Source organism: Sphaerodactylus townsendi, linkage group LG03 (genome assembly GCF_021028975.2).
Source record: "Sphaerodactylus townsendi isolate TG3544 linkage group LG03, MPM_Stown_v2.3, whole genome shotgun sequence".
Classification (NCBI taxonomy): domain Eukaryota; kingdom Metazoa; phylum Chordata; class Lepidosauria; order Squamata; family Sphaerodactylidae; genus Sphaerodactylus; species Sphaerodactylus townsendi.
Window position 1 is genome coordinate 146,054,615 of NC_059427.1, and position 25,951 is coordinate 146,080,565.

At 49.1% G+C, this 25,951-nt stretch overlaps 1 protein-coding gene across 1 annotated transcript in view; it reads left to right on the forward strand.

The window, feature by feature from the left end:
• Positions 1-25,951, forward strand: part of CACNA1F (calcium voltage-gated channel subunit alpha1 F) — a 132,641-nt gene that overhangs the window by 60,960 nt on the left and 45,730 nt on the right. The window contains exons 20-30 of the mRNA XM_048488608.1: positions 3,845-3,890; positions 7,330-7,510; positions 8,351-8,480; positions 8,638-8,697; positions 9,513-9,619; positions 10,609-10,696; positions 12,273-12,380; positions 15,386-15,438; positions 20,308-20,454; positions 22,730-22,931; positions 23,842-24,000. Coding sequence (XP_048344565.1) covers positions 3,845-3,890; positions 7,330-7,510; positions 8,351-8,480; positions 8,638-8,697; positions 9,513-9,619; positions 10,609-10,696; positions 12,273-12,380; positions 15,386-15,438; positions 20,308-20,454; positions 22,730-22,931; positions 23,842-24,000 — 1,281 coding nt within the window. The remainder of the gene's footprint in view (positions 1-3,844; positions 3,891-7,329; positions 7,511-8,350; positions 8,481-8,637; positions 8,698-9,512; positions 9,620-10,608; positions 10,697-12,272; positions 12,381-15,385; positions 15,439-20,307; positions 20,455-22,729; positions 22,932-23,841; positions 24,001-25,951) is intronic.

The window sequence follows — 25,951 nt, forward strand, 5'->3', positions numbered from 1 at the left end:
GAGCTTTTTTGCGGATAAGGTCGCGTCGCTCCGCCAGGACCTTCCTCCTACGTTGGATATAATTAGTGAACTGGAGGCTCCCTTGCCGTCTTCAGGCCCTTGTATGGCCCAGTTTTCCCTGCTCTCCGAAGCCACTGTTGACAGGGCCTTAGCTGCTGTTAGACCTACTACCTGTCCTCTGGATCTGTGCCCTTCCTGGCTTGTGAAAACCTGCCGGGAGGAGCTACGACCCCATCTGTTGAGCATTATCAATGACTCCCTTGAGCAAGGGGTCTTCCCGGATGGGTTGAAGGAGGCAGTGGTCCACCCACTCTTAAAAAGACCACCATTAGATCCGAGGGATCTGGCCAATTACCGCCCCATCTTGAATCTTTCGTTTCTGGGGAAGGTAATTGAGAGAGTGGTGCTGGAGCAGCTTCAAGGCTTTCTGGATGACACATCGGCTTTTGACCCCTTCCAGTCCGGCTTCCGTGCTGGGCATGGGACGGAGACTGTTCTCGTCGCCTTCACAGATACACTCCGTATACAGCTCGACCGAGGCGGATCGGCGCTGCTGGTATTGTTAGACCTTACAGCAGCGTTTGATATGGTCGATCATGACCTTTTGACCCACCGGCTGGCCGCCTCCGGAGTGCGGGGCACAGTCCTTCAATGGATTGTCTCGTTTCTCCGGGGTCGGAATCAGCAAGTGAGGTGCGGGGATCAGGCCTCCCGGAAGTGCCCGCTCTCCTGCGGTGTACCCCAGGGGGCGTTACTATCCCCGCTATTGTTTAACATCTACGTACGACCCCTTGCTCAGCTGGTACGGAGTTTTGGGCTGGTCTGTCATCAGTATGCGGATGACACACAGCTCATTCTGTTGATGGAGAGGGGAGCAGCCACCGCCCCTGCGGCTCTACAGCATTGTTTGGAGGCGGTCGCTGGTTGGTTGCGACAGAGCAGGTTAAAACTGAATCCATCGAAGACGGAGATCCTCTGGCTTGGCCGCGAGGGGGGAGACGGGGCTTTCCAGCCGCCGGTGTGGGAGGGGGCCGTATTGGCGCCGACCCCCTCCGTGCGCAACCTGGGGGTCCACCTGGATTCGTCTCTTTCTATGGAGACCCAGGTGGCCCATATAACCCGGGTTGCCTTTTTCCACCTCCGCCAGGCCCGGCGGTTGGCCCCCTTCCTCTCCCAAGCGGACCTAGCCACTGTGATCCATGCAACGGTCACCTCCAGGCTAGACTATTGTAACTCGCTCTACGCGGGCCTTCCCTTGCGTTCGATCCGGAGACTGAAACTGGTCCAACATGTGGCGGCGCGCCTGCTCACAGGCAGCGCCAGTTGGGACCACATCCAGCCTGTACTGCGCCAGCTACATTGGCTTCCAGTAGAATTCCGGATCGTCTTCAAGGTGTTGGTATTGACCTTTAAGGCCTTACGCGGCCTGGGGCCCTCGTATCTTCGAGACCGCATCACCCCATATGTCCCAACGCGGCCTCTTCGTTCGGCGGAGGCCAATTTACTGGTGGTCCCTGGCCCCTCGATGATGCGGCTGGCCTCCACACGGGCCAGGGCCTTTACGGCTCTGGCCCCGGCCTGGTGGAACGCTCTTCCACCAGCTGTCCGGGCCCTGCGGGACCTTGGTGAGTTCCGCAGGGCCTGTAAGACGGAGCTGTTCCGCCGGGCCTTTGGAGGGACCAGCCGCTGATGGTGCCCCCTCCCCTTCCCCCTTCCCTGATCTATCTTTGGGATTGTACCATCCGATGGGGTCTGCCGCCTCTCTCTTGGGGGAAGGATTTAATGTCGGGTTATGGGGCGCCATCCACACCCATATCTATATTTGGAACTTTATTAAGAGATTACACTTAGTTAGGCCTCGCTGCTTTTATAGATTTTTAATAGATTTTATTTAATTTATGATGGTTTTATGACTGTATTCACTGATTATTCTGTACTCACTATATGTTGTGCACCGCCCGGAGCCCCTCGGGGACAGGGCGGTATAAAAGCTGAAAGTATAAATAAATAAATAAATAAATAAACTACGGTCCTTGCCCTACGGCTCTGACCAAACCACTTCTGGAGGTGCGACTGATGCTTCCCAGGAGACTAAATGCATGTGTGTACGTGTGTATGTTTAGAGCTGTCAAGTCACTTCCAGCTTATGGCAGCCCACTGAATTAATAACCTCTAAATTAATAACCACTGAATTAATAACCCATCATTAACAGCTTTGCTCAGGTCTCACAAACTGAGAGCCGCAGCTTTCTCGATTGAGTGCATCCACCTCATGTTGGGTCTCTCTCTTTTCCTTCTGCCTCCAAATGTTCCTAGCATGATGGTCTTTCCCAGCGAACCTTGTCTTCTCCAAGTGTGGGTGTGGGTGTGAAAAAATTGTGTGTCGTCAAGTTCCAACCAACACAGGACCATGGAGTTTTCAAGGCGGGAGACATTCGGTAGTGGTTCGCCATCACCTCCCTCTGTATAGCAGCTCTGGGCTTCCTTGGGGCTGTCCCGTCAAAGGGCCAACCCTGTTTCGCCTCCGAGATCTGGCGAGATCAGGCTAGCCTGGGCCAGTGATGGCGAACCTGTGGCACGGGTGCCAGAGGTGGCACTCAGAGCCCTCTCTGTGGGCACACACAAACAGAGTTCATCATGTGGGGGGGAAATCGCCCCCCCCCCCACATCTAGGCTGGCCTGGGCCGCTGGGCTCAATTATTAGCATTAAACCTAAGACCTAGTTTTGGGGAAGCCAGTCAGTCTGTTTTATTACGGCCATTAGGCCAGCAAAAAAGAGTAGAGAAGAACAAGAAAAAGGAAGAACAATAACCAAAAGAAAAATCGAATTTGTACAGAAATCCACGATACAGAAATCCACACAAAAAATATCATCAGCTTGTAGCATTATTACAGTCACCCTCATGTGGTCTGGCTCTTGGTCCCAACATGATTCTTCTCTTACTATATGCCTGCATACAAAATTTAGCTACCTGCTGAGATATAAGAGAAACTCGGTCTTCCAGCAAAATTCTCACAAGAACTGAATCGGAATTAACTCTAGTTAAGTTAATTTTGGGGAAGCAGTGTCGGTAACCCTGTTAAGCGCTGTTAAACCCCACTAATTTTCATGCAAAGAACTAAAGCATGATCCTTTACCTGGGAGTAAGCTAGGTTGCTGGCAATGTGGCTTGCTTCTGAGTAATCCCTCCTAGGGTTGTGATTCACCCGTTTGAAGAGTTGCATGGTTGCTTCAAAGCAAAGCCAACAACTACCACCAAGCTTACTCCCAAGTAACGCACGCCTCAGAACCAACCATTTTTTCTAAACTAAAACCTCAGTATTCAGGTTAAATTGCCGTGTTGGCCCTTTGCGATAAATAAGTGGGTTTGGGGTTGCAGTTTGGGCACTCGGTCTCAAAAAGGTTTGCCATCACTGGCCTAGGCCAATGGTGGCGAACCTTTGGCACTCCAGATGTTATGGACTACATGGCCAATTGGCCATGCTGGCAGGGGCTGATGGGAATTGTAGTCCATAACATCTGGAGTGCCAAAGGTTCGCCACCACGGGCCTAGGCCATCCAGGTCAGGGCAGAAACAGAGGTGGGGTGTCATTGCCTGCCTCTGCATGCTGTTCGCTGTGTCCTTTCAATAAACCGATTCCTGAACCCAAGGCTCTGGTTCCTGCAGGGAGGTCAACAGAAGGGGTAAATCTCAGCCTCTGTGCTGCGTTGCTGGAAATCCAGAGGAACTGGTTGGTCACTGTGTGAAAAGGGATGCTGGACTAGTTGGACCACGGACCCGATCCAGCAGGACTTCTGTTTTTATGAGCTTCTAATCTCGATTTCCCTTGGGGTTCTCCTCAGGTGGACTGTGGCGACGAAGAGAAGGAAGGAGGCAATCCGGAAGGAGGTAAGAAAGAAATCTTTTTTTAAAAAAAGATTGTTGTATTCTATTTTAATGCAATTTTTCAAGCATTGCCTCCAAAATCCTTACAAAGAGAAAACGTGTTTCAGTGATATAAGGGCTTTTCCGTGACGTCACTCACTGGTACTGAGGCCTGGCAATTTTTTTTTGGGGGGGGGGGGGCATCCCAAGTCCTGATCCTTGTGATCCGACCCACCTCACACAACCACATATTAGGGATGCCGGTCTCCCGGACCTAGGGGTCCCCTGGAATGCCACCTTGTTTCCAGAGCACAGAAATCAGTTCCTCTGGAGGTAATGGATGCTTTGGAAGAAAGGACCCTTGAGCTTTGTACCCCGCTAAGGTCCCTGTCTGCCCCAGGCTCCACCTCTGCATCTCTTGCTTTGTGCTGCAGCACCAGACCAGAAGCAGAGGAAGGCTGTGCCACACAGACTTTCTGACAGTGACATAGCAACAAAAAATGGAGCCAGGGCAAGAAGTGAGTTTTCCACTCCCCCCCACCCCACCCTTGGGCGGCCCCTGGGGCAAGGAGTGGGGCGGGAGGCCGGCAAAGGCCAGAAGCCTGTGGGACCTACCTTCCCGACTTGCTCTGCCGTCTGGCGGGGCCACCACCCAGAAGGCACGTGGACGGGGCAGTGGCGGGGTTGGCCCAGCAGCAACTCAGGGTGGTCAGCCTAGAGTGCTATCCGCAGAGGGGTGGTCCCTTCCTTCCCGAGAGAGTGCCTGCTACGTAGGGGAGGAGGAGGGGTGTGGGGGCGATTTCCCCTCCCATGTGACTAAATGGGTGCCACCCAGGGATATTTGCCTTTGCTTTCTGGTCCTTACCTTCCTACCTAGATTCTTGTGCCCTTGAAACTGCCAGGCCTGAAGGTGTGACTGGCACCTGCATTACCTCCCACGTCCCTTGTGTGAGCATCTGAAGCTCCAGCAGCTTGACCTGTGTTTTCAAAGAAAGAAACAGCCTGAACCATTATTTGAACGGAACAAGAAACTTCTTAAAGAAACCAGTTTTTGTTGTCATAAGAACATAAGAACATAAGAACAAGCCAGCTGGATCAGACCAAAGTCCATCTAGTCCACCTCTCTGCTACTCGCAGTGGCCCACCAGGTGCCTTTGGGAGCTCACATGTAGGATGTGAACGCAATGGCCTTCTGCGGCTGTTGCTCCCGATCACCTGGTCTGTTAAGGCATTTGCAATCTCAGATCAAGGAGGATCAAGATTGGTAGCCATAAATCGACTTCTCCTCCATAAATCTGTCCAAGCCCCTTTTAAAGCTATCCAGGTTAGTGGCCATCACCACCTCCTGTGGCAGCATATTCCAAACACCAATCACACGTTGCGTGAAGAAGTGTTTCCTTTTATTAGTTCTAATTCTTCCTCCCATCATTTTCAATGAATGCCCCCTGGTTCTAGTATTGTGAGAAAGAGAGAAAAATTTCTCTGTCAACATTTTCTACCCCATGCATAATTTTGTAGACTTCAATCATATCCCCCCTCAGCCGTCTCCTCTCCAAACTAAAGAGTCCCAAACGCTGCAGCCTCTCCTCATAGGGAAGGTGCTCCAGTACTTCTTCTGTCGCCTTCTGCTATGTTGAATTTTAGGCTGGAAACTCCTTGGGGCGGGAATCAGACATCTTGTTCCTCTCTCAAGTACAATGTGTCTGCATAGCATTATTGTCGTAATAAGAACAGGCATCCCTTTATTGTTACTGGTTTATTTTATTTACACCATTTATGGTCTTCCTTTCTCACTTGGACTCGAGGTGAATTGCACAGAGTGGTCCATACAATTGGCAGGATAAGGGTATTCAGTAAACAGGACAGTTGGCTTCAAGTTGCAGAAGTAATCAGAAATCTAAAAACAGAACTGGAGGAAATCATAAGTATTTTTTAGATAACATTTGTTTTTCTCAATATGATTAACAAACAGGCAAAAGAAACACAAGATGAACATGAGCCAACATGAAAGACAAAAAAGACAAACATGAGCCAAAAGACAAAAAAGGAGAGTCAAACAAAGACAGAAGACAGTACTTCTACCCCAAAACTGAGTGAAATTATTCTTGTTCAGTTCAAATAATGGTTGAAAAACATGTTAGATCTTGAAATTATAAAACTAGTATTATTAGAGAGAACATTACACAGTCTTAACATTCACAACCTTCTGTCCACTGACTCTACAGCATCTTTACTAAACAGTTTCTTGTATCTTGATCATCAACATATTCTCTGATTTTATATTCCCAGAGTTCTGTATTAGGATCTTTATCGGTTTTCCAACAAGATGCAATTATCATTTTTGCTGTGGTTAATGTGCCCATAGAGTCCATTTTGCATCTTAGGAAGATTTTCTATCAAGATGCCCAGTAGCATTGTTTTGGCAGCAGGGGGGAATTTTTTAATTTGATTATCTTTTGCATTTTGGATGTACTTCTATCCAATAGTTCCTAATATTTTTTGTAAGTCCACCACATATGGAAGAAAGGCCCAACCTCTTTATGATATCTCCAGCAGAGACCATCACTTTATTGAGTAATCTTCTTGATCCTTTCAGGAGTTATGTGCCATCTATAAAACAATTTATACCAGTTCTCTTTTAGCAAAGGAAAGCATAAATATTCACATGCCCCTTTCCACACAGATGCCTGAAAACGTTTCTGAAATATTGTCAATCCCTCTCCTTTACCACGATGCACGTCCGCACTCACCCCCTCGAATCAATTCCTGGCTGCTATTTTGTGATCCCCCCCACACACTTTTTTGAGCATTTTGTCGAATCAGTACTTCAGTGCTTCAAATACCTCGTGCTGCTCTCATATACTCGATGCATCAAACATCCCCCCCCCCCCCAAAAAAAAGTTCACAAAAATGCTCAAAAAACAGTTGAGGGGAACAGAGAGTAAGCTCAGAAAATGGCGCCACGGAAGTTCAGGGAAGACATTGTTTTAAAATGGCATTCATTTTAAGTTGTTTTAAAATGGCCTTCCTTTAAAACGTTTTGAGGCTGCAAATAAAACATTTTGGAAACTAAAGGGGGTAAAGGCAATGCAGAGCTCACCGGAGGACATGTTTTGTGTTCTGTCTCAAAACGTTTTAAAAGGTTTTTGCGGAAAGGACCCACGACACATTAAATGGTTCAAAAACTTCCCAGTAGGATCCCATCTCCAATAAACTGAACGTAGCAGTGTAGACTATAGTTCCTAATAATTTATCCAAAGATGATGTAAAACATTTAGTAAAGAGCAACTCTGTTGCCTGTGTAGAAAAGCCCTCTCAAATAAATCAGTTTTGTACTTTGCAGAAAGCAGTTGGGAGCCTTCCTGACCTCAGGTGGCCTGTTCCACAAGGTGGGGGCACCTGGTGTCAAAGGGATGATCCTATGGAATCCTGAACTTAAACCTATATCCTGCCGTACTGACAGGTGAGGAGGAGGAAGAGCAGGAGGAGGAGGAGGAGGAGGAGGAAGAAGAGCAGGAGGAACAGGAAGGAGACCAAGAGAGCTTAGCAGAATCTCACCATGACAAAGTAGAGGATACTCCCAAGGAGAAAGTGCTGCCGATTCCTGATGGAAGCTCTTTCTTCTGCCTCAGCAAGACGAACCTGTGAGTATGGAAGGGGATAGACAAAAGGAAGAGGGAGACCCTATCCCGCCTTATTCCGGGAGGACCCTACAGCCTGGACATAAATAGGCTGGGGATATAGAGTAGGACCCAGAACAGGAGTGCACAATTTTGTTCAGCACCTGTGTTATAAGCTTTGTTTTTAACATTAGTTCCCCTGATGTACATCTGCCAGTCCAGTCAGGTTCTGACGTGACATGTGTTGGGCAGTGACGTAGCTATAGATTTTGTATGGGGAGGGGTTCGGGGGCGTGGCCATGCCCCTACCCACCCCTGGGGGCATGGCCATGCCTCCCCAACCTTCGTCCCTGGGCTCAGTGCTCCGAGGCTGGGGACAGCAGTCTCCCCTGCCCTGCCCCCAGCCCTGCCCCCAGCGGCCCCTTTCCCTCCCCCCCAACAACAAATACCCTGTGAGGTGGGTGGGGCTGAGAGAGCTCCGAAGAACTGTGACTAGCCCAAGGCCACCCAGCTGGCATGTGTTGGAGTGCACAAGCTTATCTGGTTCACCAGATAAGCTTCCACAACTCAAGTGGCAGTGGGGAATCAAACCCGATTCCCCAGGTTAGAGTGCACCTGTTCTTAACCACTACACCATGCTGGCTCTCAACCCATGGCGATTGGTAACCATCAGACACACATCGAGAAAGCAGGCCTTGCCTGGATCTTCCTCAACCCACTAGGTGCAAAAGACTCTGCCCCTTCCTTCGCCAGAACGAACCTCTTGGTCAGCCAGTCACCAGTTGTTAGTTGCCCTGTGCTGCTGGCAGCCTTCTTCCGAGGCCCAGAGCTCACCCAACCGGCTGCCTCCCTTTTCTCCACCAGGCTTCGGGTTCAGTGCCACAAGCTGATCCACCATCACATCTTCACCAACCTCATCCTCGTCTTCATCATCCTCAGCAGCATCTCTCTGGCAGCTGAGGACCCTATCCGGGCGCACTCTTTCCGCAATAACGTAAGCCAGGAAGGCAAGGGGAGGGGAGCAGGAAGGAGGGGGGAAGCGGGAGAAGAATCCGCTCTCGCTCTTCTGTTCTCTCTCCCTGTGTCTGTTCTTCCTTCCCCTCACTTTTCTCTCTCTTTTTTTGGCTTTCTTCTTTTCGCCTCTTGCTCAGATTCTGGGCTACTTTGACTACGCCTTCACTTCTATCTTCACTGTTGAGATTCTGCTCAAGGTACTAGATCATAGGTGGAGAGGAGATGACATGTGGGAGGGGGGGAGGGGGGCCTCATCAATTGGGAAGATGGAGCACATGCGCCTGAAGTTGATTGCCACCAGGGCTAGTGGCCTCTAACCCTGCAATTTCCAAAATCAGAGAGAAGCAGGTTAGCAGAAAAAAGTCCAAGTAATACTCTCTGTGTGGGTTGGGGGAAAAACCCGAGGGGCCAGGGCTTCCAAGTGTCTAAATATATGTTAATGGAAGATACAGATTTGGGCCAGTATTAGCTATTGTGCTTGGTACTGCTTATTAAGGTCACAAGGGCCGTTTACGTAGGAGCCCCCCGTGGCGCGCTGGCAACTGAACCCCGGCATGGCAAACTCTGTTGTACTGATGTACAAGGAAGTTGCCACTCGTGGGGAGGAGACGTGGTATGCGGCAAACGTTCTTTTACAGACGTACAAGGAAGTTGCCGCGTGCCGACTACTCTTGTTCTCAGCTCTCCCCATGGAGAGCAAAAGTACTTTAGGTGCGCCCTGGTGCTGCGGCACGGCAGAGAGGAGGTAAGCCCCCCCCCCCGCCCCCGCCCCAATCTGTAATCAACCAAGATAGACTGGCAAACCAAACAGATCAGTTTTTGCTATAGGCACAGCTGGGATGTATATGTTGTGCTTTAAAAGAAATTGTTAAAATGTTGCACCAAGAAGAATTTGATTTTGTAATTTGCCATGCAAAGAAGGGAAATTTGCACCATCGGTTGCACAACTTGCCAAGTTTCCAAGTGGATCTTGGCGCCTCGTTCTGGGCGCTTCATGTGTCTCTGTCCTCAGATGACGGCTTACGGCGCCTTCCTGCACAAAGGCTCTTTCTGCCGGAACTGGTTCAATCTTCTGGATCTGCTTGTAGTCAGCGTATCACTCATCTCCTTCGGCATCCAGTAAGTCTGAATGGGGGGCGGGCAGACTCCCTCGCACAGATTCAGGAGAAAAGAGATGGAATGAATCACATTAGTCCACTCCGGGGGTGGGGGTGGGGGTCCCCTGGTGGTTTTTCATAGAATCAGAGTTGGAAGAGACCCCAAGAGCCATCAAGTCTAACCCCCTGCCATGTAGAAACACACAATCAAAGCACTCCCGACAGATGTTCATCCAGCTTCTCTTTAAAAACCTCCAAAGAAGGAGACTCCACCACTCTCCGTGGCAATTAATTCCACTGGGGAACAACCTTGACAGTCAGAAAGTTCTTCCTAATGTTTAGGTGGAATCTCTTTTCCTGTACCTTGAATCCAGTACTCTGTGTCCTAGTCTCTGAGGCAGCAGAAAACAAGCTTTCTCCCTCACCAACATAACATCCCTTCAAATATTTAAACATAGCTATCATGTCTCCCCCTTAATCTTCGCTTCACCAGACTAAACACTAAACTAACTAAACTAACACTAAACTAACAGACTAAACTAACTCTTCGTAAGCATGGATTCCAAACCTTTTACCATTTTGGATGACCTCCTCTGGACACGTTCCACCTTGTCAATATCCTTCTTAAATTGCAGTGCCCAGAACTGAACACAGTACTCTAGGTGAGGTCTGACCAATGCAGAATAGACTGGTACAATTACTTTCCTCGATCTAGACACTATACTCTTATTGATGCAACCCAGAATCGCATTGGCCTTCTTTGCTGCCGTATCACACTGCTGACTCATGTTTAGTTTGCGGTCTACTAAGACTCCCAGATCCCTTTCACAGAGTTTTGGGAGACATGCATTGGAAAAGGGAAAGGAATGAACTAGCTTGATCCACTCTGGAGAGGAAAAGGTGCTGCTTGCAGGAAGGCTAAGGAAGTCACGTGTCCAAGCCGAAAAGGAATCATGCTGCTGTTTTTTGAGCCCTGCACTACAGTCATTTCCTTCCCTTCTTCATCTTCAGCTCCAGCGCCATCTCTGTGGTGAAGATTTTGCGAGTGCTGCGGGTGCTTCGTCCGCTCCGAGCCATCAACCGGGCCAAGGGGCTCAAGGTGAGGAACCTATTCCCAAGAGCACCTGATGCCCCTGGATCTGGTGGCGGGCCATTTTTTGCCCTTTCCTTTCTGCAACATGTAGGGCACAGATCCCCAAAGCAGTTCCTGCCGATGTGAAGCAAAAACCTAAATTACAGACCATCCAAAGTGCCAGGAATAAAGCTTTATTGTTTGCCAGCGAGAGAAATGGGGCTCATGCCCATTAGATGTTTCTCTGTGGAACTCTCCCAAAAGCGAGTTTTTTATACACTGAAACAAACAAGAATCCGGCCATTCCAGATAAGGGTCGATTCCCCACTGACTATTAAACACATGATACCCACGGAAATTATCCAGGTTTGGTGCAGAACTCCTCACTTCACCTGCGCCCAACACGCATTCATCCCGTTTCTGGCACTCTTCCCCCCCTCCCAATCACGTGTTTTTCCAGAACCTGCTTGCAAGTACACCTTTTTCAAAAACACGTGTGGAATCTGGAGCAGTGGGGAAGTTCGGGGGTTGAATCCGGATTTGTTTTTCCTGCTGCCGGTGGTGACGTGGAGCCTCCCATCCAATGAGAACGCAGTGGGCTGTACGCGATGCTGATTCCAGCTTTCCTCCCATCTGTTTGGCAGAGGAAGCTGTTTAGAACAGGGGTCGGCAACCTTTACCACCCAAAGAGCCATTTGGACCTGTTTTCCATGGCCCCAAAGATCTACCAAACCAGAGAGGCGGCTCTGCAAGGAGCCACCTCCGGTTCGGGCCCTCCACTCACCTTTCCTTCCAGCTCTCTGGAGGGCTGGAGGGACATGCCCATGCTACCCTCCGACCTCCAGGCCACGTGGAGCCGCAGTATAAGGCTGAAAGAGCCGCATGCGGCTCCAGAGCCGCAGGTTGCAGACCCCAGGGGGTCTCCCTTATGACTTCAAAGAGCACCCATTTGGGAGCATTTACCTCGTTCACAAGAGGACATTTAGCACGGAATTGCCCAGAAATTAAGATTGCAGGGAGATGTCCTCTGACTGTCCACCAATTAAAGATGCTTGTTTGGTCATTACACAAGACAGGGCCTTCTCAGTGGCAGCCCCATGATCATGGAATAATCTCCACAGGGAGATGCTCCTGGCCCCCTCACTCTTGATTGTCAGGACTTCATTAATTTAGGACTGCATTTTAATTGATTTCCCTTTTATTATTAACGGTCCAATTTGGAATTTTTAACCTGGAGTTTTATGGGTTTTCTAATTGTTGTTTTATTGTGTTTTTTTTTAAAAAAATAGTTTATTTATATTATAGATTGTGTTGAGTTCCATAAGGGAGAAAGGTGGCTAATAAATGTTTTAAATAAATGTACAAACCTCCCAGGGTGTTGTGACTCTGTGGAAGCCTTTTTATGAAAGCTACCTAATTCTCTTTCTCGATATTCCAAAAGTGCCTGCAGACCAAACAAGATATGAGACCACGGATATTTGACATGCTAGATAGCCCTCTATAGTTCTTTCCCTATTTTTCTTCCTCCTAGAGCAGAGGAGGGCTGGAAATGTCTCTACTGCTGGCCATCTCACACCCGTTTCCCTTCCTTCTTCCCCAACAGCATGTGGTCCAGTGTGTGTTTGTAGCCATCCGCACCATCGGGAACATTATGATAGTCACCACTCTCTTGCAGTTCATGTTTGCATGCATTGGAGTTCAGCTGTTCAAGGTGAGGAATTAACATTTATGCATCCAGATAGGTCACGGGAGGTATGGATGGTGTTGTTAACTGATTGCTCATTAATTACCATGGATCAGTCTACCATAAAACTCTGCCTTAATGTCATAGAACAAAACTCTATGGTAATATTAATGTCTTACTAGACTGGAATATCTACAATGGATATCTCCCCAATGGAGTCTAGGGGAGTAAGTTGGGTCCCCATTGGGAATACATACGTAGTAATATGGTACTCTTCCTGGTGTCTATTGGATGTAGCAGTGCCTAATGTAGAAAGGAACTGAGAAGAAGACTAAGTAGAGGGTGGGCAAGTAGTTGGCTAGATAAGGCTGTAAGGTTAGTGACCCCTCTGTCCCTTTGTGTCACCTCTTGTCTGTCCTTAGACTGATACTTTCAGGTCTAAAATCCTGCTTCTTCTCGGAAGTTAATTGCAGAAACTCTTCCTAGCTAGCAAGATAGCAGCATGTTATCACTCCCTCTTTCCTATCCTAAATGTAGTTCCTAATAAACACTTACCTTTTACCCTGAGAGAGCTCCGAGAAGCTGTGACTAGCCCAAGGTCACCCAGCTGGCGTGTGTGGGAGTGTACAGGCTAATCTGAATTCCCCAGATGAGCCTCCACAGCTCAAGCGGCAGAGCTGGGAATCAAGCCCAGTTCACTCCAGATTAGATACCGCAGGCTCTAGCAACCTCCTAAAACATAGCTGCTCATTAGGAGGGAAATCCGAGGAACTGGTGAAGATAGTGGTAGTCAAAGAAGAAGTTCTGGCAGCCATTGATAAACTAAATGCTACCAAATCCCCTGGCCGAGATTGCATTCACCCAAGAGTTCTTAAAGAGCTCAAGCATGAAATTGCTGATCTTCTCACTTTAATATGCAACTTATCCCTGAAATCAGGCTCTATCCCCGAAGACTGGAAGATGGCCCATGTCACACCAATCTTTAAGAAAGGATCTAGGGGGGACCCAGGAAATTACAGGCCAGTCAGTTTGACATCTGTTCCTGGTAAATTAGTAGAATCTATCATTAAAGATTAGAGAATTATAAAACATGTATGAAATGTCAAAAGAGCCACCTACTGAGGGAAGAGTCGAAGCATGGCCAGCTTGCAGGGGGCAAGTCCTGCCCTTACTAACTTACTAGAGTTGCTTTGAGGGAAGTGTAAACAAGCATGTGGATAAGAGAGGAACCAGTGGACATTGTCTACTTGGATTTCCAAAAGAGCTTTTGACAAAGTTCCTCACCAGAAACTATTGAGAAAACTCAGCAATCAAGGAACAAGAGGGGAAGTCCTCTGTGGATTGAAAACTGGTTGAGGAACAGGAAGCAAAGGGTGGGTGTAAATGGGAAATTCTCACAATGGAGAGAGATGCTTAGGGAATGCAGTGTCCCCAAGGGATCCGTTTAGGGACCAGTGCTCTTTAACCTATTCATAAATGTCCTGGAAGTAGGGGTGGGTAAGCATTTGTTTAGGATTTCACAGGATGTTACCAAATTATACTAGGGTGGTGAGAACTGCAAAGGATTGTGAAAGAGCTCAAAGCGGACCTTGATAAATTAGGTGAGTGGGCTAAGAAATGGCAAATGCACAGTTCAATGTAGCAAAATGTAAAGTGATGCACACATAGGGGCAAAAAATCCAAACTTCACATACATGCTACAGGGGTCAGTGCTATCAGTCACAGACCAGGAAAGGGATTTGAAGCGTCTTAGTTGATAGTTCCATGTAGAATGTCAGCTGGTACTATGGCAGCTGTGAAAAAGGCAAGCTCTATGCCAGGGATAAGTGAGAAAGGAACTGATAATAAAACCTACCAAGATTATTAAGTCCTGCCATAAAGCAGTAGTCGCGACGACCGCGCCACAGGTACCATGTTCCAGTTCACAAGGTCGCCACATCTCAAAAAGGATATTGAAGAGATAGAAAAAGTGCAGAGAAGGGCAACGAGGATGATTGAGGGATTGGAGTACCTTCCTTATGAGGAGAGGCTGCAGCGTTTGGGACTCTTTTAGTTTGGAGAGGAGACGTCTGAGGGGGGATATGATTGAAGTCTATAAAATTATGCATGGGGTAGAAAATGTCAATAGAGGGATTTTTTTCTCTCTTTCTCACAATACTAGAACCAGGGGGCATCCATTGAAAATGCTGGGGGGAAGAATTAGGACTAATAAAAGGAAACATTTATTCACGCAACGTGGGATTGGTGTTTGGAATATGCTGCCACAGGAGGTGGTGATGGCCACTAACCTGGATAGCTTTAAAAGGGGCTTCAACAGATGTATGGAGGAGAGGTCGATCTGTGGCTACCAATCTTGATCCTCCTTGATTTGAGATTCCAAATGCCTTAGCAGACTAGGTGCTCGGGAGCATCAGCATCAGCAGCAGAAGGCCCTTGCTTTCACATCCTGCATGTGAACTCCCAAAGGTATCTGGTGGGCCACTGCGAGTAGCAGAGTGCTGGACTAGATGGACTCTGGTCTGATCCAGCAGGCTCTTTCTTATGTTCCTATCCTGGTGAAAAGGATGGGACTTTGGGGAAGGCAGCTGTTTTCAGCTTCAGCCTCATGTGAAGTTCAGCATCTGAAAATAAAACAATTAACGTGCTCGATTTGAGTTGAGACGTCTTTAGAGACCAACAAGATTTTCAGAGTATGAACTTTCAAGAATCAAAATTTCCTTTTTCAGGTAGCAGGTTGTTTATACCCTGAAAATCTTGTGGTCTTGAAGGTGCTGCTGGACTCGAATCTAGCAATTCTATTGCAGACGGACATGGCTACCCCCGTATAATAAATGTGGGTGTGGTTTTTCAGGCTGGGTTCAAGATGGCTCCTAGATCTAGTACAGGCTGAAGAATGCTGCTCAGGGAGAGCTAGTTTCAGGGTGTCTTTCCAAAACTTCAGGAGGGCGGGAGTTTCCTGAGAGCAGAAGGCTCGCTTGTTTCATCACCACCATTCTAGCTCCAGATTTCTTTTTGTTTACGTTCTCCTGCAGGGCAAATTCTATAGCTGCACAGATGAGGCCAAGCACACGCCGGCAGAGTGCAAGTAAGTACCAGTGAGACCGTGGCACGTCGTAACAGCAGCGGCTCAAGATGTCTAGTACTACTTCATCCAGTCGCCCCATTGGCATCAGCCAAATCTGCTCCCAGCAGGTTTTGTTCTTTCCCAGGCCTGCCACAAAAGTCCTTGGCCGATCACGCACTAGTGCTCTGCCCCACAGCGAGGGTACGTCTCCTTCAGGGCAGAGTTTTGATTGCAGACACACTCAGATTTGTGGCGGGGCAGATTTCACAAGCCCCACAGTTTCTGAGTGGGCAAACCCCAGTGTTTTCCCTCACTTTTGGATTTCCAGTCCTTCTGGCCTTCCTGCCCCTTGCTCCCGCAGGCATTTCCAAGGGATCAACGGCCAGCTTAAAATAATAATAATAACAATAATGAGCCTTCACAACCGCAATATAAAAAAATTAAAGGACTTTTTTTTAAAAGGCAATCTTGCGATTGACCCAGAAGTGAGGGCACTTCCTCATCTGTAAGCAAAGAAACACCAGACCCCACTGCAGAGCTGAGAGCCTTGAAGGAGGAGGAGGGGAGGAGTTTGGATTTATACCCCACCTTTCTCTCCTGTAAGGAGACTCAAGGTGGCTTACAAGCTCGTTTTCCCTTCCTCTCCCCACAACAGACACCTTGTGAGGTAGGTGGGGCTGAGGGAGTTCCAAGAGAACTGTGACTGGCCCAAGGTCACCCAGCAGGAAGGTAGGAGTGCGGAAACACATCTGATTCACCAGATAAGGCTGGAGGAGTGGGGAATCAAACCCGGTTCTCTAGATTAGAATCCACCTCCTCTTAACCACTACACCGCGCTGGCTCCATGCCTAATGGGCCGTTGTCTTCATTCCTCTGCTATCCTTTCCCACCACCCAGATCCTGTATTACTGATCATGACTAAGTGACACAGACTCATGTTTTAATATCTGTTCCTTTATTGAAGTTTCCAAGTCCCACCCCCCCCAGGAATAGGGGTAGGGTTGCCATATCCAGGTTAAGTAGCTCCTGGAGATTTTGGGGTGCCTGGGGAAGACAGGAACCTCAGCCAGGGTATAATGCAGGGGTCTTCAAACTATAGCCCTCCAGATGTTCAGGAACTACAATTCCCATTAGCCCTGCTACTTGGCCATGCTGGCAGAGGCTGATGGGAATTGTAGTTCCTGAACATCTGGAGGGCCATAGTTTGAAGACCTCTGGTATAATGCCATAGAGTCCATTTTCCAAAGCAGCCATTTTCTCCAGGCAAATTGGTCTCTGTAGACTGGAGATGAGCTGAAATTCCAGGGAATCTCCAGATCCCACCTGGCACCTGGCCTCCATATTTGTAATTGATCCACACCTGGTTGCAAAACAACGATGAGACAAAACTTGGGCTGGAGTAGTGTCCATCCCCCCCTCCCCACTCAGCTTCTGCGATCTGCAGAGGCAAATTTGCTGGTGATTCCCAGCCCCTCAGTGATGCGACTGGCCTCTTCCTGGGCCAGGGCCTTCACTGCCCTGCCCCCTGCCTGGTGGAATGCTCTCCCTCCAGCCATCAGGGCCCCTGCAGGACGTTGGACAGTTCCACAAGGCCTGTGTGTGAGAGATGGTATAATGTTGCTTTTATATATATAGGTTCTTGTGCCAAATAGACACCTACTGATAAGAGGGCCCCTAACAAGCTTGGGATGGTGTCTTCAAAGCAGGGGAGTGGGTCAGGAAAACCTAGGTTCTTGTGCCAAGAGGTACCCCCTTATAGGAGGCTAAGATGGAAGGCCTTTAGATGAACCTGATGAGCTTGTTAAAAAGTGTTTGAAATGTGATGGTGTCTTCACAGTAAAATAAGGGAACCAAAGACATGGCAGGTGCATGAACTAAATCATGAAGACACCAACGAAGGGTTGACAACTAAGAAGAACCAAATACTAATTACAGGAAATAATCATATAGAGATGTATTAATTGGAGGAGATACCACCTGGTATATGACATAGTATGCCTAGATGAATTGTAATAGGCTGGGCCCTCTTGTCTCATAGCCAATGGAGAGGTGAGGGAGGGATTGGGTGGTCCTGAAAAAGTAATATAAACTGCTGTAGAACAAAGGAACTGGGTGTCCACCACTGGGTGAGCACCCGGGCTTGCAACACCGTAAACCAATAAAAGCTTTGTTATCTGCTTCACCAACTTTGTCCAAATTATTTTGAAGGTCCTTGGACCCACGTTTCTAACATGTGAAAAGGAGCTGTTCCACCAGGCTGGGGGTGGGGGCTGGGGGCTGGTCGCTGATTGTCTCCCACGCCGTTTCCCCCATATACCATCATCATTGGCCGCCATGTGCTGTGCCCGGCCCCCTCCCAGCGGGACAGGAGGTTTCTTTCTGGTTGCCATCTAATGTTAGTTTTTTTCTGTTTTGTTAAAGCTGTATTTAATTGAGTTTGTTTTAATGATTAGATTGTGATTGTGATTGTTTATTTTTATCTTCTGTACACGGCCCAGAGCCTTTCAGGGGTGGGCGATTTAACAAGTTGAACAAACAAACAAACAAACAAACAAACAAACAAACAAACAAATATAACTGTTCTGCTGCAGACCAACATGGCTACCCTACGAAAATGTATCGAGAGGTTCCCTCCTGTTAGAGGATCTGCACGAAACAATTTTCAAGGCTTTGCCTCGGCAAACCTGATTAGCAGCAGAATTTTCTGAGATGTATTAAGGGAGATTTACAACCTTCAGCTCCAATGATGCAAAAATACAGAGATTATGTTCTCTGAACTATTAACCACCAAACAAGACATAAACAACCTGCATGAACTTTTGTTGTTTATTGCAAAAAGAAAACTTTCTTTTTGTTGAGCAAGACAGGAAAAAATAAAGACATGAAAGTCAACACTGCCATTGCTGTGGCTATAAAACTGATTGGATTTGACAGGATTCCCACCTCACCCTTTCCCAGCATAATCCGGGCTCAGGGCAGCTGACAACGCTATAAATCTTCATAGTTCATCAACCCAATAAAACATACATACATATATACATATAACAATATCAAGCCTTAAAAACCTGACTAACTAAAATTATGCTGAGATAATGATTCCCCTCTTATATAGTTTCAACACAATTTAAAGGGGGAGAATAATCTTTAATCCTTAGTTTGCTTTGGTCATTGTATATTAGTTTGTTCCTCCTAGGTTGATCAACCAAGAGGACTTCGGGTGAATCCCCAATGAAAAAATAAACCTGTTTCCCCCTGGTTCAATAAGATACAGCACCTTTTGGGTGCTGTGTGGTTTCCGGGCTGTATGGCCGTGTTCTAGCAGCATTCTCTCCTGACGTTTCGCCTGCATCTGTGGCTGGCATCTCCAGAGGATCTGAGATGCCAGCCACAGATGCAGGTGAAACGTCAGGAGAGAATGCTGCTAGAACACGGCCATACAGCCCGGAAACCACACAGCACCCCAGTGATTCCGGCCGTGAAAGCCTTCGACAATACAGCAGCTTTTAATCGTGGTTTCTCCCTCCCCACTCAGTGAGTGTCTATTGAGGGGCTCGAAGTTAATCCCGGTATCAAACAATGCAACATTTCCCACGAACCCGCGATCTGCTCTTTTGTTCTTCGATCTGATTGGGTGTTGTGTTGGGGCAGGAACAATACCCCTCCCCTCTGCTTTTTAAAAAAAATATTATTTTCGCTCAGCTTCGTAGAAGTTCAGGTAGTCTTTTTTACCTCATGCCAGCCATGGCGACCCCAGTCATTGCTACACAGGTATGCACACTTGCTCCGCCTCTTTGCAGGAGCGCGTCTTCGTAGCCACGACCAGCATGCACCCCAAAAAAGGCTTTGCGTTCTCTGTGCCCAGTCCACTGCGCTCTGATTGGCTGGAAAATGTCACATCACTCCCTAAGGTGGGAAAAATAAACTGATTGTTTTCCCTGTGTCTCCCAACTGATCCGGCCTCAGCCCGTGTTTTTCAAAAAGTTGCACCTTCCTGTTGGTTTTTGAAAAAACATGGGATGAGAGGCAGAGCGCACACCAGGGCCGGGATGGAGCCGAGTTGGGCACTGAAGCCGTGGGGACTCCTTGCCCAAGCCGGGATTTTTATCATGAGTGTCACGGGCTTTTTGGACCACGGGGAATCACCCTATATCAGATTCTTATAACAACATGCTATGGAGTGTTTAATTGTTGGGATTTAATTGGTTTAATGAAAGATGTATTTTTATACTGTATTTTTGTATAATATTGTATGTTGTAAGGATGGGATACAAATCCAGTAAAATAAATAATAAGTAATACGAATGAATATTAGCTCCAGGAGTGCATACCATAAGCAACATGACAGCAAAAAGCTAACCAGCAGGGGCACCTGAGATAGATCTGGTATAGCAATATAGAAGGCCAATTCAACTCTAAACCAGGTTTGATTCCCCACTTATCCACTTGAGCGGCAGAGGCTTAATTGGTGAACCAGATGTGTTTCTGCACTCCTATCTTCCTGCTGGGTGACCTTGGGCTAGTCACAGTTCTTCGGAACTCTCTCAGCCCCACCCGCCTCACAAGGTGTCTGTTGTGGGGAGGAAGGGAAAAGGAGCTTGTAAGCCACCTTGAGTCCCCTTAACAGGAGAGAAAGGGGGGATATAAATCCAAACTCTTCTTTTATTAAAAAGCAATTAATCTAGGTTTTTTTCCTGTAACTGTTTCAGCTAACTGTCCAAGATGAAGGTAGATCCAAGTGGCAGAGTTTAGAACAGTTGAAAAGTGTGTAAACTCTCGGTCTCAAACTCCGCAAGAAAAGAAGGATATCATTGCAGCCGCTACAAAGCTAGATCTTTCTTCTGTCCCTTCTCCCTCCCACTACACCCCCTCTCCCCCACCCCCCAATTCTAGGGGCACATTCATTGTGTACAAGGATGGGGACGTAACTCACCCGATGGTGCGCGAACGCCTCTGGCTGAACAGTGACTTCAACTTCGACAATGTCCCCTCGGGCATGATGGCCCTCTTCACCGTCTCCACTTTTGAGGGCTGGCCAGCGTGAGTCACTCTAGACAGGACTCTGTGTGTGGCTTGCTGTTGTGTGTGTGACATGCTTTCAAAGAAACCCTTTCCTGGATTTTCAACCACCATCTCCCCCTCCCCCTTGAGCCTTTTGTGCATCATCATCCTATTTATAAAAGTGATAGCTCTTTATAGGGGAGCTTGTTATCGCCATGATGTGCCTTACTTCTTCTGTCATTAAAAACACTTCTGTGATAGTCAGTATGACTCATAAGTAAGATGCGGTGATTAAAACGTTCAGTTTGCTGCTGGAGGATGAAGTGACAAAAGGGAACCTCCAGATCAAGGACTAGTAAGCCTCTGAGTATCAATGTTGGGAAGCTCTCAGCATCTGTTGTTGACCCTCCAGAGGAACTGGTTGTCCAGTGTGCAAGACAGAATGATGGACTAGATCAGAGGTGTCCAACTCTGGCGCTTCAGATGTTCAAGGACTACAATTCCCATCAGCCCCTGCTGGCATGGCCAATGCCCCTGGACTAGATGGACCACTGGTCTGATCCAGCAGAGCTGTTCTTATAAAAATATTAGCCTGCATGCCCTGTGGTTAGCCTTCCAGAGGAACTGGTTGGCCATTGTGTGAGATGGGACGCTGAACTAGATGGACCACTGGGTCTCATCCTGCAGGGCTGTTCTGAGGTTCTTGTCAAGCAAGGCCTCAGTCTCAGTGCTGTGTTGCTGGACCTCCAGAGGAACTGGGTGTCCACTGTGTGAAATGAATGCTGGACTAGATGGACCTCCATGGTCTGATCCAGCAGGGCTCCCCTGATGTCCTTATCAGAGGAAGTTCTCGGCCTCTATGCCTTGCTGTTGGACCTCCAGAGGAACTGGTTGGCCACTGAGGGAGACAGGGTGCTGGACTAGATTGACCCAGGGTCGAATCCAGCAGGGCTGTTCTTTGTGTTCTCAACAGGGGAAGACCTCAGCCTCTATGCCCTGTAGTTGGACCTCCTGAGGAGCTGGTTGGCCAGTGTTGGAGACAGGATGCTGGTCTAAATTCAGAGGCCTAGCTGTGCCAAACTGCATCTAGGGCAGACTCTGTGTTTTCTCCCCCCCCCCGTCCCCTCCATGGTGCCCCCCCCACCACAGCAGCACCCCCTCCACTTACCTTAGTTCAGCCTGTGGGGCTCACAAGGTCTCCTGGGTAGTGTAGTTCCCACCACGGCACTTTTTGCAGCCTGAACTGAATGGACCGGTTTCTCAGTCTGAACTTTTTCAGGCTGAACTAAGGTAAGGGGGGGCAAGGCGCAACGGGGGGAAGGGGTCAGGGGCCGATTTTCCACCCCCCCAGGCATGTGCCCGGTGCACACACCCCACCCCCCTCCTCCCCCTTATAGCTTTGCCACTGTCTAAATGGACCATTGGTCTGATCCAGCAGAGCTCTTCTTATGAAGGCCATCACCCCTATGCCTTGTAGTTAGTCTTCAGAGGAACTGGTTGGCCACTGTGTGAAATGGGATACTGGAGTAGATGGACCACTGGTCTGATCTAGCAGGGCTCTTCTGATTATCTTATCAAGGGAAGACCTCGCTCTCTATTTCTGTGTTGCCGGACCTCCAGAGTAACCGGTTGGCCACTGCGTGGAACGGGATGCTGATCTAGATGAACCACTAATCTGATCCAGCAGGGCTCTACTAATTGTCTTGTGTTCTGTTAACTGCCCACCAGCTCACTCCTCTGCTTCCCCTTCTATCTACCTTTTGAGTTCTCAGTCACACTTTTGGGTTAGACCAGCGATCCACAGTAGGGTTGGCTGCAGCATCCCAGGTCTTTTTGCAAATCTGACTGCCTTTTTCACTGGGAGACCTGCCTGGTGAAGAATGGAGGAGAACTGATGCATGAACAGAGCTTGGAGCTTCCTTAGAACTTCCTGCCCTACGCTAAAGATCTCAGAGGTGTATTTGTGGGGCCCGGCCTGGGTGGAGACAGTGAGCTGTGCCTCCACTTTTGCCTGATCTCTGATCTGGTGAGAACTGAGATTCTCCAGATGGGCACTTGAATGGGTCTTGGTCCCACCAACTTCTGGCACCAGATGTGGCTGATGCGATTTCAATTTGCACCAACACAGGCTGGTCCAGTGCCTCAGGGAGATTCCCAAGAGGACTCTGGGGGCAAAATCTGTGCTCCCCCCATTAGGCTCTGGTTTGTCCTAGATGTATGCAGCTTACAAAGACTCCACCTTTGGCTCGGCATCTCTCTTCACCTCCATGATCTCGGTTTCTTCATACTTCCTCTCCCCTTCCCCATACCCCAGGCTACTGTACAGGGCCATTGATGCCAATGATGAAAACAAAGGCCCCATCTACAACTACCGAGTGGAGATCTCCATCTTCTTCATTGTCTATATCATCATCATCGCGTTCTTCATGATGAACATCTTCGTGGGCTTTGTCATCATCACGTTCCGAGCCCAGGGGGAACAAGAATACAAGAATTGCGAGCTTGATAAGAACCAGGTACCTGTTTCCCCTTTGTGAACAGCTGCCATCCCCCCTCCCAGAAATCCTTCCCGTTTCCTTCCTGGCCCAGAGCCAACTGAAGGGGAAGTAGGAGCAGGCTGGGACGTGGGGACAACCCTGGAGTGAGCTGAGCCAAGGCGCCCCGGTAGCATTGGCAGCGGCTCAAAGTCTGCTCGGCTTGGGATCCACCCCATCGCGACAGTGGGCAAGCCTTCTTTCGTGGCCATCATCAGTAGCTCAAGTCTGAGCTGAATGGAGCTTGTGCCACTGACCGCACAGGCTGGGGGTCCGTTGGCTCAGCTGGCTCCTGGGCACCAAGGATCTTTTCCTGTGTGTTCAAGGGCCAGTCCAGGTAGGTTGGGAAATACCTGGAGATTTGAGGGGGGAGGGGGTTGGGCAGGGGCAGGACCTCTGTAGGGCATGATGCCATCTAGTCCACCATCCAAAGCACCCATTTCCTCTAGAGGCGAGTTGATTTCTGTTGCCTGGAAATCGATTGTAATGTCTTCTTTGTAGTCATGCCAGCTGACCCTTTCTCAAAATCCCCAACAGCATGTGGGCTCAGCAAAGCTGGAAGAGCCCTGAGGACAGTATGAAGGACGGCTGTGGTTGCCAGTCTCTAGGTGGGGCCTGTAGATCTCCTGGGATTATGGCCGATCTCCAGGTGGCAGAGACCAGTTCCCCTGGAGAAAACACTTGGTTTGGAGGGTGGACTCTCTGCCATGATACCCATCAGAGGTCCCCTCTCCAGGTACCCCCCTCAAATCGCCAACTTGGAGTTGGCAACCCTGTGTGACCAGCCTCTGGGTGTGTTGATGAAGGAGCTCCTTGAAGATTTGGAAGCCTTCAGCATGAGGGCTTTGCTCATTCCCTGCCAGCTCAGTCTCTTTCCTATTTCCTTCCACAGAGGCAGTGCGTGGAGTATTCCCTGAAGGCCCAGCCATTGCGCCGCTATATCCCCAAGAACAAATACCAGTACAAGGTCTGGTACATGGTCAACTCCACGGGCTTTGAGTATATCATGTTCGTGCTCATCCTGCTCAACACCATAGCACTGGCTGTACAGGTGAGAGCGGGCGGCCGACAGGCGAGAGCGGGTGGTCTGTGAACAGAAGGGGAGACTGGTGATGGTGGGCAGCTAAGGCCAAGTTGGGCAGTTGAGGCCAAGTTGGGCATAATGGGGACAGTCAGAAGCCTGGCTTGGCCTTGTCCACATCAGGGGTGGGGAAACTGTTATTTGCTTGTTTATTTGCTTCATTTATACCCCACCTTCCCAACTGGGACCCAAAGCCAGTGGCATATCTGCCTGGGGACGGGGTGTGTGTGTGTAACCCCTGTCTCTGGGCACCACTAATCTGGTAATGTGGGGGGCACAAAATTGGCCCCCCACGTGACTAGGTGCAGTGCGAAGACGACAAGGCTGCAGGAAGTCCTGCTGCTTTGTCGTCTTTGGACTCCCTCGACCCTGCCCATGTCGTGGCCACGCCCCTGAGCCCTGCCCCCAGCCTCAGTGTTTATAAAAGCACCTCTCGGAGGACGGAGAATGGCAGTCTCTTCTGCTCTCCCTAGAGGGAAGGGTGGAAGCCGGGCTGCCGGGTGCCGGGCTCCAGGAGCCCAGAGGAGGGGGGTGCTGCTTAGGGGTGGGGCAAAGCCCTGCCCCCAGGCACAGTGGGGGGTGCCATTTTACCCCAATACACCTCTGCCCAAAGCAACTTACTCCATTCTCCTTTCTCCCAGTTTATCCTCCCAGTTTATTCTCAGATCTACCTGCGAGGTAGATTAGGCTGAGAGCAGTAGCATAGCCAGGGGGAATAGAGGACCGAGAGCACTGGGCGACACTCCCTAGGTCACATGGGGGCGCATTACAGGGCTGCCCCCCCCCAACTGTGCCCTGTCTTGAACTCCCCACGTGGTGTTCGGGGGCAAGGCCAACCCTTTTGGTCAGCATTCAACTGCACTCCTGCCCCAAACTCCACAGGGAGTTTGAAGGCAGTGTGCAGTTGTGAGGGTGCCGGGGGCTCTGTCATGAGCCAGTCCTTGGACACTGAGGACTCTGACGTAGAGCCTGAAGACACTGTGGAGCCAGAGGTGGCTCCTTGCGAGGAAATGCAGACAGCAGAGCCCTTTCCTGCAAGCCAAGACAGCCTGATGCCGTGCAGTTGGGAGAACAATCAGGAATCTCAGAAGAGCCCCCCCCCCACACACACACACACACCTCGCTAGAATTGATACCTGGCATTTCCCTGAAAAAACAAAAAGAATCTGCACAACAAAGATATAAGGAATATCGAGATTACATTTAAAGGGCTAAAATACCCCAACAACAGCAATCTTCATTCTTGACTTTGATGGGGGTACAACAGAGGTGGAACTTTACACGGCCTGGGACCTTACACGGCCTGGGACCTTCGTACCTTCGGGACCGTCTTACCCCATATGTCCCCTTGCGGCCTCTGCGTTCGGCAGAGGCCAACTTGCTGGTTGTCCCTAGCCCCTCGATGATGCGGTTGGCCTCTACCCGGGCCAGGGCCTTTACAGCCCTGGCCTCCGCCTGAGTGGAACACCCCACCACCTAAGCTGTCCTGGCACCGCTTGGGATCTTGGAGAGTTCCCAAGTAGGGCCTCGTAAGACCTAATTGTTCCACCGAGGCGTTTGGCAAGGGGCCGACCCGCTGATGTGCGCCCCCCCCTCCTCCCAACACTATGGGGCCCTTAGCTTTCTGGGTCTGTTTTCCAGGGTGGGTTTATTATGTTTTATGAAGCTTTTGTCGGATGCCGTAGTATTTTTAATCAATTCGCTGTTTTAATGGGGATTTTAATGTTATTGTGCTATTATTATGTTGTTCATCGCCCAGAGCCCTTCGGGGGAGGGGCGGTATACAGAATCGATCATAAATAAATAAATAAAAATAAAAACGAGGGGAAACTGTGCCCGTGGCACCCGTCCACGCCCCGGAACGCCCCCTTCACGGCCCAGCCACGCCTCTACCATGGCTCCGCCTGGGGCATCACAATCC